At 40.4% G+C, this 14,411-nt stretch overlaps 1 protein-coding gene across 1 annotated transcript in view; it reads right to left on the bottom strand.

The window, feature by feature from the left end:
* Positions 1-10,233: 10,233 nt before the first annotated feature.
* LOC102013859 (zinc finger protein 709-like) overlaps positions 10,234-14,411 on the bottom strand; it is a 34,593-nt gene continuing 30,415 nt past the window's right edge. The window contains exon 4 of the mRNA XM_013515924.1: positions 10,234-13,977. Coding sequence (XP_013371378.1) covers positions 11,247-13,977 — 2,731 coding nt within the window. The 3' untranslated portion in view covers positions 10,234-11,246. The remainder of the gene's footprint in view (positions 13,978-14,411) is intronic.

Consider the following 14,411-nt stretch of genomic DNA (forward strand, 5'->3'; position numbering starts at 1 on the left):
TCATGCTAATGACCTTTGAATTCCAAGCTGCTTAAATTTATCCTTTTGTTTTCTTTTCTACTTTTCTCTCACTTTGCAATAAAGGACAACTATCACACCAGTGCAATTCCTCTGGAAGCCATTTTGTTATTTGGTTTGTTAGTGAAAAGGAAATATGAGTGTACTCAGGGTTGTGTAGTCAGTATGTTAGCCATATCACTTTTTCCATCATTTCTTAGGTTGCCTATCTCATTGCCAGCTCCTCCTAGAGTTCCTCAGTGTGTTTCTCAATAATTGATAAAGGAACAGCAGCTGTTTCATAGCCACTTGAAGCTCCATGGAGGATTGGGTGTGGTGTTGCTCACTGGTAATCTCAGCACTTTGGGAGGCTGAGGCAGGAGGATTGAAAGCTTGAGCCCAGCCTAAACAACTTAGTAACTTAGCAGGACATAGTCTCGATATAAGAAATCAAGAAGGGCTGGAGATGTAGCTAAGAGCAAAGGGCCAGAGTTCACTGGGAGTGGGGAGGTTGCAAGATGTATGATAGGGTGGACATTGGGCTCTGAACATGGTAAATTCAAATCAGTATCTCTAAAATCTGCTTCATTGCTACCTAAGCACTTTTACACTACTCAGCCCTGAAGAGCTCTTCCTCCTGTTAGTGGCTGTCTTTTCAATATCTTTCCGATATCAGTTCTTAAGACAGAACTTGTATGACCACCCTTTCCAGTGCTTCTGTTTCTTCCTTCATATAATTTACGCCATTTATGATATGAAGGAGTGATATGTTTTCAATGCTTTTACCCTCTCGGCTAAACTATGGACTCTCTGCACAGAGAGACTGCATTCTAACCTCAGGCACAATGCCTGGTACTGGAAAGATGCTCAGTCAGTAACTATTTATCCAGTGAGTGCATGAGTCATCATATCTGCCTGTTAGTAAGACAGATCTGGCAGCAGGGTGGAGCGGTTTGTCAAGGAAGCCAGGAATGAAGGGAGAGAATGAATCATTTGGAGGCTTTCCCATCATCCTAGTAAGAAATGGTGAGATCCTGAGCCAAATTCCTATGGAGACGGACAAATGCAGAGAATGAAGAAATGGCAAGGAAAGAATCCATAGGGATTTGTTGCATTATGTGAATGTAAGAGTGAGAGTCTGGGATGATGACACCTAAGCATAGGAACATAGGTGAACAACAAATGTCTCATTTAAATGGAAGATTCAAAACAGCAAGAACAGATTTGGGGAGGTGTGGAGAAAGTGAGCTAAGCTCTGGCCATTTTGAGTCTGAGGCTAACACTGGACTATCTGGATAGAATATCATACATACTTAGATTTTTACATCTGCAACCCAGGAGAGAGATGGTGGCAACGAAATAACTGGGTACAGGTTGTTTTGACAGGGATAATTTTAAGTATTTTTAAAGTGAAATTTTGCCCTTTTTATGAAGGAGTTTATGATGTTACATATCCTAAAAACTGAGTGGTTTTATTTAAAACAGCAAAAATTGTATATTTGATAAAAGCTTAACTGAAAATTTTTTTTTAATCTCAGTAAAAATATTCGTCCTACCAAAATCTGAAAGAGGGGCTGGGGATTTAGCTCAGCGGCACAGCGCCTGTCTGGCAAGCACAAGGTCGTGAGTTCAATTCCTGGTACTGGAAAAAACCCCAAAAAACCCCCAAAAAAACAAAATCTAAGAGGGCATGCTGGCACATTCCTGTAATCCCAGCACATGAGAGGTGAGGCAGGAGGATCATAGCCATTTTGGAACAAGCCTGGGCTACAAAGTGAGCTCAAGGCCAGCCTAAACTCCATAGTGACACACTGTCTCAATAAAAAAAAGATGATAAATCCTTGAAGGAACAACTCATAGATCCATTTGTAACCATCCAAAGCATAATGGTTTTTGTTCATATGCTTATGTGCAAGACATTTAATCAATGTATTGCAGCATGTACTGTGAAGTATGTAAACTTGCTTTCCCAGTAATAGAGAAAAATCTAGCATTTATAAAAATATACGTGTTATTCAGGGATGTTATATATGAAGGTTGGTGTATTTTCTTATGTTACACATCTTAAAGGTTATGTTTCTCATTTTTAAGAACAGTTATTTTAAAAATGCTTCAACTAATACCTTCCTCTGTGAGCTAAATTTTAAAAAGGTTAACATTCAGCTCACTTTACAAGCCAGATCTCTCAACTAGAATCTGTGAGAGAATGACAGTATCTGAAAATATTAGAGCTGAAGTACATGTGATAGATTTTAGATTTCTGCCATGTGTACATTTGATTCTGCCTAAATCCTAAAATTACATATGTAATTGGTGCTACATATAAAAGGTTTCCTGAAGGAAATTTATATTCAGCAGAAAAAAAGCACACACAAAATACAACAATTAAGCAAATTTATACTAGTTTTATGTTTTTCTTTTAGAAATTAACAAAAAATTTTAATTCTCTAAACAAACTAATTTTTATTTGTGCATGCAATAGTTTTCATACCTTGTGGAATATGAAATTGATTTTTTATTCTGGTTTTTATAACAATTTGTAAACTACAGTTTAAAAGTTTTCAAAAATTCTCCTTGGCCTGCATCTTAAGGAAGGTGAAATGATTGATTCATTGTGTCAACTTGAGACGTTAGAAGCTGAACTAAGTGACTCAGCAGTTCTACATCTTAAGGTGTAGGGGACACGCCCTAGGGCAGCTGTCTATGCCCTAAAATGCTGTAATGGTTGATTCACTGTGTCAATTTGAGAAGTTTAGAAACCTAACTAAGCAGATGTACATCCTAGGGTACAGAAGACTCACCTAAGGGCATGTAGACTGCTTACAATATAATGGAGAAAAAGAGGCTTGTTCTCTCCTTTTGTTTTTGCTCTTGTTCCTTTTTCTGTCTTCTGGTACCTTGAACTATTGCCCCTCACCAGGCCATACTGCTTTGGAGCCAACCTATTATGGACTGAAACCTCCACAAACTTAGCTAAAAGAATATTTCTTCCTTCGGCTTTGGCTGTGTGGTATTTTGTCTCAGCAATGAGAGGAAAGTAGCTAAGACAGAATTTGGTACCAGAGATGTGGGGTCATTTCTGTGCCTATACCTGACCATGTGATTCAAGAGTATTTGGGAATGACTTGTGGGAAGTTTGGAAAGGCTTGGAATATAACTTGAAAGAGTAGAGCTGGAAAGCCTTTGGCTGCTCTGTATGGGAGGTTCTGGTCAGAACTCAGAAGACCAGAAGGCTCATAGAAATCCTGCTGGTAAAGGTCAGGTTCAGGAGCTTTCTGCTGGGAAGAAGGGCTGCTTTGGCTGCTGGACTCCAGATAATGTGTATTATTACTGATCATGGACCTGCTTAGATGTCCCATTCCTCCCAACAATTCTGTGCCTTGTGAGATGTTAACCTTTGTACCAGCATTCCATACAATCCTCAGGGTCAAGGCATGCTTGAATGGGCATATGCTACTCTTAAATTTATTTTAACAAAACAAAAGGGTTAGATAAGGATAGAAGCTCACTACATCAACTACTACATAAAGCCCTATTTACTTTTTATTTTAAAGAGAATAAAAATTTTTAAAGCATTAAAAAGCATTAAAAACCATACAGAATCTCAAAACAAGATGATAGGAAATCAATAATGGTTGGTATATTGCATAGTGTTATCTTCAAAGTAGTTGTTCTGATCACCAGATAAAAGCATGCAAAATTGGTAAAAAAAAAAAAAAAAGCATTAACTCCTTTTAAGTAAACCAAATAAATAGCAGTGCAATTATCTTAGCTATTGGATCTGTGCATGTATATAAATAATATATATAATTTATATATATTATATATATTGTTATATATATAATTGTATATATTATTTCCCCCATCTTTCTTTCTTTCTTCTCTCCTTTCTCTTTTACCTCAATCCAGTTGTTCTTTCCTTTTGAGCAATTTCTTTCCCTTAAACAATATATATTGCACCTTTTGGATTTTATTTATTCTTCCAGTATCTTACACTAGGGAGATAATACAATGTTTACACGTGTGTCTGATTTATTTCACTTCCTATTCATTTTAAATGTTTTGTAGATTAGTAAGGATTCATCTACTGCAGCAGTGGAAAAGTTTTTTGCCTCCATTATTAAGAGCTGCCAGAATGATAGGGCAGCCTATCTTTTGTAAAGACATTCATTCACACTGGATAATGGGAAAGATGTACTGTTCAAACTCTGGGTTGAGGATTTGCTTGTGTCATTACAGGCTCAGGAGAAAATGTGTGGTTATCTGCCAGCAGAATTAAACCTTGTCACGAGCCACAAAAGCATCAAATTCAATCTGGATGCTCCATTTAAAAAAATGAGAGCAATGTTGCTGCAATAATACCGACCAGAAGCACTCAAAAACACAACCTCCAACCTGGGAAAAACTTGAGAATTTGACCCAGGATGCCAAGAAGCTGCTGAACTCCACTGGACAAGGGTTTTCAGCTGATAATATGTTTCTAGCCATGTTGGCTATAATAGCCACTGTACTAGGTGCAATCTCTTTAGAAAACTCAACAAACCATTATTGGGCATATATCCCAACTCATTCCCTAAATAAAATTATGGATTGGGCTGATGCTCCTGCACCAATATACATTAACATATCTAAATGGTCCTGGAACATATGACACATTGTGACTATTAATGCCAGGTGAGGAAGGAACAAAAATAGAGACTTATTCATTGGGGACTGAAGGCCCATCTATTTGTATGGCCATGGAGATCACTGATTGAAGGTCCAACCTGGAGTTTGGTTATGCACAGTCAGAATAGTTCTACTAATCATAGCCTTATATCTCTAATTTTATTTCAACCTTGGGCTGTTAAAGGATTGATTTTGATAATTCCACTCCTTCAGAATTATCATCATGCCATCAAGGGGTAATAACAAAGTGCCTGATTGGGTTTAGAGGGAGGCATGTAGGTCCAATACTGGCCAAGTTTTACTTAATACTTCCTATGGAAGCATCATGGGTTGGAGCCCTTATGGCTCTGTTCATGCTAAACATTCCGTCAGGGATCTAAATGGAGCAGAGAGACAATACTAGAAATACACAGGAAAATGAATCCATTGTATGGCATGATGGAGGCATGTCAGAACCCCAACCTAAAATAGAATATGATCCTCCTCACTCATCTTTGTGGAAGTTAATATCAGCATTGCATCCTTTACATGATTGGAAGGGATCTTATACTGAATATGTGAACAGCATTCAACTGTCTTTTGCCATTAATTCTACTCATTACACACAAGCATGTATTCATCTTTCTTATATTATGATTGGTGAAGCAAACCGGAATACTTTGGAATTCCTGCTTAGATGTACTAATTGTGGTTTCTATACCTGTTTAAATACTTCTATACCATTTAATCACTCTCAATATATTCTTAAATAAGGAAAGGGGTATGATATCTCTTAACTTAGAAAGCTCATGGCAGCAAACCCAAACTGCTTACAGGTTGCAAAATTTTATAGATAAATTAATACAATATGCTAAGTGATTTGTAGAAATTCTAACTGAAGTTATATTAAGAGTTATTAGCATTACAGCCACTGCAGCAGTAGCTGGAGTGGTCCTTCATCTGTCAGTACAAACTACTAAATTGGTGCAAATGTGGCATGAACATACTGATAGATTATGGCAAACTCAACATTCTATAGATGAAAAATTGGTAACTGAAATAGTAGACTTGTAACAAGCAGTGGTATTGTTAGGAAATCAATTACAGCTTAAATGTATTTGGACTAGCTCTTCTTTTTGTGTTACTCCTCATCAGTATAATAATACACTTTTCCCTTGGGAGAATGTTCAAAAACATTTAATGTATCTAGGAAACTCATTCTTTGAGATTGGAGCTATGCAGTAATATTTGAGACATTTAACAACTAAAATTACTGCAAGGAACTGATTTATTACACAGTATGAATGAAGGAATATAGCACTTGAACCCCTTAAAACAACTGCAATTTTTCCAAACATCTACCATCATTCTGATATAACATTATGATAATAATGTTCTTTGCTTGTTCTTTTTTGTAGTCTGGTGATGCTCATCCAGAAAATGCCAGGAAACAGGAAGACAAACCGCAGCCTTTTCATTAGTACTTCAAAAGATTGCAGCAAAACAGAGGGAGAAATGTGGAGAAGGACATTCTATAGTTTACCCATGTATTACCTATATGGGACTTTGAGCCTGGTCAGGCCATATGACTGTTTGTTCTGGAGGAAGTCTAGGAAAAGCATTAGTGTATAAGGAAAGGAAAGCAGGACCTTAGTCCCTATGGAATGCTGGTGGGATAGCACAAAATGCTTTGCTGAGCTGTCTGAAGGAATGATGACATGAGGGCCGGCTAAGTCAAAGTTTAGTTTCTGGGATAAATAAACTATATCACCCTCACTAATTCTGTTAATGATTCCTCCCATTTCTCCTGTTCCTGCTTTATGTGAGAGAATCCTAATAAAAGGCTAAAGAAAATTGCAATTGAGGCTCCAGTCCTAGAGGCTGTAGCACCCTGATCCAATAACTTTTTTCTTATTTTTCTTTTCATCTGCCTCACCTTGTTTTCATGACCTGTCACCCCATACAGAAACTGACACCTGAGGGGATGAGGGCACAGCAGCTGCAGGTGAGCTGGGAGAGTGGTGCTGGAGGGGCTAAGGCAGCTCCAGGAGCTCAAATTCAGGTTGAGATTCAGCTCCAGATTCAGGTTGAGGAACTCCAGTTCAGCAGGGGCAGGTGGATGCTGGATAGGTCAAAATACTCTCAATCGGTCAGGGGAACAGAGCAGAGCAGCTACAACAAGGCTGGAGCAGGAGGGTGCTGCAGGAAAAGGGCCACTGCAGGACGTTGGCCCTTAGAAGACTAGGGCAGAGCAGGTGTTGAGCAGGTGCAGCTGGATGAGGGCAGAGCTCATGCAGGTGAGCTGGGGCACATCAGTGCTGGAGGGAAAGGGCAGCCTCAGGAATTAAGGGCATGCAGGCAGTTCACCTAGAGGTGAGCTGGGGCATGCAGACTCTGGAGGGGCCATAGCACAAGGTCAAGGGACTTGGACATACAAGCTCCAATTGAGCCAGAGCAGTGGGTGCTGGATGGGCCCAACAAACCCAGGAATTCAGTGGACCAGGGAAGAACAAGGGTATTTGAGCATAGCACATAGATGCTGGAGGGCCCAGTACAGCCCCCAAAATTCAGGGGACCAGGGCAGAACAGCTACAGGGGAGGTATTTGTGTGCTACGTACATGTTACAACTTGTTACAACTTGTTTCTTGGAAGGGATCTTAAGCATCCAGGACAACACATCAAGTGAGCTGGGGTAGGAGTGTGGTGGAGGAGACAAGAAGCCTCAGGAGCTCAGATTTTGGAGGCAGATGAGAAAACATGGCTGGCAGAGGCAGCCTGAGTCTCTCTGGAAATAGCTCACTAGATGGTCTTGGCCCAAAGGAGCAGAGCACAGGAGGCCATCGGCACCTCTGAGGCTCATGGAATGGCTGGCTTAGTTCTGGGGCTCAGGGTCCTATTTTCCTTCTCCTACTTGGCCCATCTCACATTCCCTCCTCTGCCATGTTCCCAAGTCCCTTTTCTGCCCCCCTCCTACCTTTCAACCAACAGCAGTTGCCCTGTTCAGTCATGTTCTATGCAGCTGCCATCCCCCAAAACAGCTGATGGACAGCAGCTCTGGGGTCAGGCTGACTCAGTTCTCACAGCCTGGTGGAGCCTGGGGGTGGGGGACCTTGCCAAAGTTGCACAGGGCAGTCTGTGTGCAAAGGACTATTGAGGGCCTGAGCGGGCCACAGGCTGAGGAGGGGACAAGGACTCAGGCCTCTACAGTCTCAAGATTCATCCAAACCTCTAGGCCCCAGGGCTGCTAGCAACCAGACTGGGCTGGGGCTTCCCTGGATCCTAGGGTGCTTGTAGCATGTAGACAGCAGGGAGAGTGCAGGGGTTAAAGGTGTGAGTACAGGTGGGCACCTGAGCTGAGCTCAGCAGGGTCCACCCAGGAGGAAGCCCTGGGGACAGCAAGACTTGCGAGGCGACCAAGCTGGGCAGGGGCTGAACAGGGATTGGGCAGCAATGAGACAGGACTCTGGATAGGAGGGCATCAGTGGACCTCAGGATACCATGTGTGGGACCCAAAAACTAGCTGGAACCATGGCTTAGATTCACCAGCCTACCTAGCACAGCTGAGGGCTGAGGGGCTGGAAAGGAGCCTCATGGGTATTAGCTTCAGGATGACTGTGCCGCATTTGCTCAGAGCTGACCCAAGGACCCAGTCCGGTAGGGCAAAGGCCTCAGTGATACTTGGTCCAGGGTGTATGAGCAGATATTAGCCCAAGGGTGGCTGACTCTCAACATAATGAGGGGACTCCCACCAGGGCACGGCCAGACTGCAGGGTCAGAGCTCTGCAGGGCTCACAGGACTCAATACTGAGACCAGTCAGGCCAGGCATCCACAGGTCAGAGTGAGGGCAAGCACTGCAAAAATGGGCTGCATTGCCAAGGAATAGGCTGCAGGTGCTTTAGTGGGTCATGCAGTGCTGACCAGACTGCTGAGGATGGCCCACAGATCAAGGGCAGTGGTGCTAGACAGGCAGAACCCTTGCTGGACAGCTGGGCCTACAGCTTGCTGGAAGCACATCAGGGATAGCCTGGGCTTGGGAACTGCCTGGCCTGGACTCCTTGGAGCTCACAAGGATGGGTGGCTAAGGCAGGCACGTGATGCTTGGCATGGACAACCAAGCAGGTGAACAAAGGCTGCCTCAAGCACAGTCCCTTGCTATTCGATATGAATAAACAGGATTTTCAAAATGGTCATAGTTCCAAAACTAATACATCAATTTAATGTAATCCATCAAAATACCAACAGCATTCCTCAAAGAATTAAGTGGAAAAACCCCTAAAATTTATATGGAAAACTAAACAAATCATATCCACAAGTATGAAAAAGATGATACAGTTGTCCCTCACTATATCACAGTTCACTTATTGCAGCTTCACTGCATTGCAGGTTTTTAAAAAAAATATCTAATTCTGTATCCTGGAATTTTTACTGTATCTCATGATTTTGTAGTATATAGGTATTTGTATATTTATGATTTTATTTTTCTGAAGAACTTTAAAACAATGTAAAAAATATAAAAAACATTCAAACATATTAAAGGAATATTAAATAAAAATACGGTATGCCACTAACGCTTGTGCAAGTTTGCCAATGTGAGATTGTACATGGCACACTACTGGATGATGGAAGGGAAGGCAACCAACCATAGCACTGCATCATGTATCCTGTGTGCTCATTGACTCAGTGACTGTAGCATCGGTCTGTGTGCTCTGCCACACACTGTCCATACATTCGGCATCTCTCCTTGTGCACTTCCCATCGATGTGATTGCTGCACACAGTGTTGCTCTGCGGTGATGTGTTTCTGTGAAGTATTTGTAATAGTCTGAATTTATTTGAAGCCCTATGATACCACTCAAAACACTGTGCTCCTTCTAAGGTTTCTGACAGTGAACCCAAGCTCCAGAGGAAGATGCTTACCATCAAAGGTGGAACTTCTCAACATGCTAATCACAAAAGCTATGCAGCTATAGGCTGCCACATTACAGGATCAAGGAATCTACTATTTGTTACATAACGAGAAGAATATTAGGTCTATGGCAACAATGACTTCTAACAAGACTGCAAAGAGGATGGTCACTTCTTACAGTAATGCCAATGTGAGGATGGTGTCTGCATAGGCATATGGATAAGGGACTGCAGGAAGAACAGTATCTTGCTGGATACCACCACCAACCAGATGAAAGCCAAGAATCTATGACAGTTTTGTGGAAAGCATGGACGTTCACAACAGTGATAATGAAGATAAGAATGAGGATGCTGCAGAAGCAGGACGGTAGAGTGATTCTCCCACCAGATCAACCCCATTCAGTGCCAGCAAGGGCTGGTTTGACAAATTTTAGAGACAGTTTAGACTCAAGAGCATTTCTCTTCATGGAGAAGCTGCTGCTGTGGATAAAGCTGGAGCCCAGGAGTAAGTGAATGACATGTTCAAATTCATCATTGAGGAAGAGGGCTGTAAGCTAGAACAAATGAATGGCATAGGTAAACAAGAAACAAGCTTTAACATATACATGTAACCTCAAAATGGTTGTAAACTGCATAAATTAGAAACATGTACTAATAAATTTTAAAAACCACATGTTCACATTTCTCTGAAAATATTTATTAAGATACAGAAATTCTCTTTCACTATACAGATTATGGAGTCATAGAGCAAAAATGGAAAATAAAAGTAGTGGCAAAATCCCAACAATTACAAAAAATAAGCAGTATTAAATTTTTCAATGCTCCATGCCTACCTATTTTAAAGACAAAACAAAAACTACATACTTATGATACTTGAAAGAAAAAAACACATTTTAATTCACCAATTCACCATGGATATTTAGAAGTAATTTACTAAAAAACACAATTTTTTTTCATATTGCTGAGATTGAATATTATGGAGTATTTATGAACAAATACTGATGTAAATCTGTACTAATTATTTCTACTGGTCTCCAATAGATAAGAAATTTTCAAACGATTCTCAAAACAAGCTTATATAGTTTCTCTCCCATTGCACCTTCCTTCTTGTATGTGATAAAATGTGCTTGAACTGAACATTTTGTCACACTGTTTACATGATGTTTCTGTGCAGTTTAATTTCTATGAAATGAGAATAGAGATCGTTATTCACACTTCTTACATGCATAGTGTTTCTCCACAGTGAGGGATGTACTTAAAAATTACAACTTCTGTGGAAACTTTTCCCATGCTGCTTACATACATAGGGCTCCTCCCTAATGAGACTTTAATGTACCTGAAAATATCAAATCTGCTGGCTTTAGCATAGTGCTTACATACATATGATTCCTTCCCAGTGAGTTCAGTCATGTGTTTTGACAATGATAGAGTGTTGAAAGCTTTATCACACAGCTTCATAATTAGGTTCCTATCCAGTGTAAGTTCTTTCATATATTTGAGAATGACTGTGCCGGCTGAAAGCTTTCCCCCAGTGCTACATCTAGGTTTTCTCCCCAGTGTGCCTTCATGTATTTCATAAGAATTGTATGTGTTAAAAGCTTTCTCACAGTGCTTACATAAATATGGCTTCTCCCCAGTGTGACTTCTTTCATGTATTTTACTGTAACACTGGGTAGTGATAGATTCTCCACATTGCTTACATACATTGGTTTTCACCAGTGTGACGTCTTTCATGCACTTGACAATAACTGTCCCTGCTGAATGCTTTTCCACATTGCTTACATATGTAAGGTTTCTCCCCTGTGTGAGTTCTTTCATGTGCTTTACAAGACCCTTGGGTAGTGAAAGCTTTTCCACATTGCTTACATATATATGGTTTCTCTCCAGTGTGACTTCTTTCATGTACTCGACAATAACTGAGTCTGCTGAACCCTTTTCCACATTGCTTACATATATAAGGTTTCTCCCCTGTGTGAGTTCTTTCATGTGCTTTACAAGACCCCTGGGTAGTGAAAGCTTTTCCACACTGCGAACATATATATGGTTTCTCTCCAGTGTGAATTCTTTCGTGTACTTGACAATAATTGTGTGTGCTAAAAGCCTTCCCACAGTGCTTACATACATAGGGTTTCTCCCCAGTGTGATTTTTTTCATGTATTTGACAAGAACTGCGTCTGTTGAAAGCTTTCCCACAGTGTTTACATACATATGGTTTCTCCCCAGTGTGAATTCTTTCATGTACTTTACTGTAACACTGGGAAGAGAAAGCTTTTCCACATTGCTTACATACATAGGGTTTCACCAAATTGTGACTTCTTTCATGTACTTGCCAACAACTGCGTCTGCTGAACGCTTTTCCACATTGTTTACATATATAAGGTTTCTCCCCAGTGTGAGTAATTTCATGCATCTGACAACTACCCCGTCTGCTGAAAGTTTTCCCACAGAATTTACAAACGTAAGGTTTCTCCCCAGTATGAGTTCTTTCATGTGCTTTATGAGACTCCTGGGTACTGAAAGCTTTTCCACACTGATTACAAAGATAGGGTTTCTCCCCAGTATGAGTTCTTTCATGCATTTTACAATACATATGTCTGCTGAAAGCTTTCCCACAGTGCTTACATACATATGGTTTTTCCCCAGTGTGAATTCTCTCATGATTTTTACAAGAATCCTGGGTACTAAAAGCTTTTCCACATTGCTTACATATGTATGGTTTCTCTCCAGTGTGAGTCCTTTCATGTATCTGACAACAACTGCGTGTGCTAAAAGCTTTCTCACAGTGCTTACATACATAGGGTTTCTCTCCAGTGTGAATTCTTTCATGTACCTGACAAGCACTGTGTCTGCTGAAACCTTTCCCACAGTGCTTACATATATGTGGTTTCTCCCCAGTGTGAATTCTTTCATGTATTTTACAATGAGCATGGGTACGAAAAGCTTTTCCACACTGCTTACATATGTAAGACTTCTCTGCAGTGTGAGTGCTTTCATGAATTTGACAATTATCGTATCTGCTGAAAGCTTTCCCACAGTACTTACATACATAAGGTTTCTCCCCAGTATGAGTTCTTTCATGTGTTTTACAAGACACCTGGGAAGTGAAAGCTTTTCCACATTGATTACAAATATAGGGTTTCTCTCCAGTATGAGTTCTTTCATGCATTTTACAATGAATGTATCTGCGGAAAGCTTTCCCACAGTACTTACATACATATGGTTTCTCCCCAGTATGAATTCTCTCATGCATTCTCCAAGAATCCTGGGTATTAAAAGCTTTTCCACATTGCTTACATATATATGGTTTCTCTCCAGTGTGAGTCCTTTCATGTATTTGACAACAACTGCGGGTACTAAAAGCTTTCCCACAGTGCTTACATGCATAGGGTTTCTCCCCAGTGTGACTTCTTTCATGTACCCGACAAGAACTGTGTCTGTTGAAAGCTTTCCCACAGTGCTTGCATACATACGGTTTCTCCCCAGTGTGAATTCTTTCATGTACTTTACACTGACTGAGGGTACCAAATGCTTTTCCACACTGCTTACATATACAAGATTTCTCCCCAGTGTGAGTTCTTTCATGAATTTGACAATTACTACGTCTGCTGAAAGCTTTACCACAGTGCTTACATCCATAAGGTTTCTCCTTAGTGTGAGTGCTTTTATGTGTTTTATAAGAAACCTGAGTACAGAATGCTTTTCCACACTGCTTGCATATATAAAGTTTCTCCCCACTGTGAGTTCTTTCATGTATCTGACAAACAGCATGTGTGCAGAAAGCTTTTCCACATTGCTTACATTGATAGGGTTCCTTCCCAATGGGAATACTCACATGCCTATGAAAAAAATTACTATGAGTGAATGCTGTCCCACCTTCTGTAGATACATAGGGCTGCTCTTTAGCATGCCTCTGTTCATGTACTTGAATACAGTGGGATGAAAGAAAAGCTTCCTCATATTCTTCACATATATATTGATTCCCCCCGCTGTTATTTGTTTCATGGATCTGAACATCACTAGATGTGCTAGAGGCTTCTAATCTTTTCGGACATACAAAGGTCTTCTCTCTAAGGTGAGTTCTTTCACTAAGATAAGAGCAGGATTTCCCATACTGATTGCGTTCATAGGGTTTCTCTCCAGCCTTTGTCCTTTCATGCTTCTCAAAGGACTGGAAATCACCACAAGTGCTTCCATTTTCATTACATTTATGCAGCTTCTCTTCAAATCCCGTGTACTCACACGGCTTCATACCAGTGTGAGCTATGATGGGCACATTTGGAGACAAATGCCCACTTAGGGGCTTTCCACAAGCAAGGCTTTCAGCTGGTTTTAAACCAGCTTGTGTCATGTCCACATTAGCATCTGGGAAGATTTCTTCATACTGATTCCAAGCTTTATATCGATAGCATTTCTCTACATGTTTACTTCTGTGGAGCAAAAAACAGTTACAATAAAATGGATCTCCATATTAATGATTTACCAAAATAAGTTCTTCCATCCTAAGAAGTACTGGCAATGAATTAACTAAATGCACTGGCGGATACCTTCAAAATGGCTATTGACAAAAAGGTGGTACTTATTTGGGAATTTTTAAAGTGTAATATACTGGAATACAAAAGATTTACTTCTTGAAAGTTAGTATACATGTATATCATATACTCATCATTTTGATACCTTCTCTATCACTCTCCCCGCTCTTTCCTTATCCTGTCTGTGTTTCTCCAAACACCCAGGCTTCCATTTTTCTATCACCTCTCCTGTATTCCTCCTCTGTATTTTTATTTCTCATGTAAGAGAAACAATACCCTATTTCACACTATGCATCCAACACGTATCATTTAATAATTATGGGGTTATCACC

The sequence above is a fragment of the Chinchilla lanigera genome, unplaced genomic scaffold (genome assembly GCF_000276665.1).
Source record: "Chinchilla lanigera isolate Chin_1 unplaced genomic scaffold, ChiLan1.0 scaffold00031, whole genome shotgun sequence".
Classification (NCBI taxonomy): Eukaryota; Metazoa; Chordata; class Mammalia; order Rodentia; family Chinchillidae; genus Chinchilla; species Chinchilla lanigera.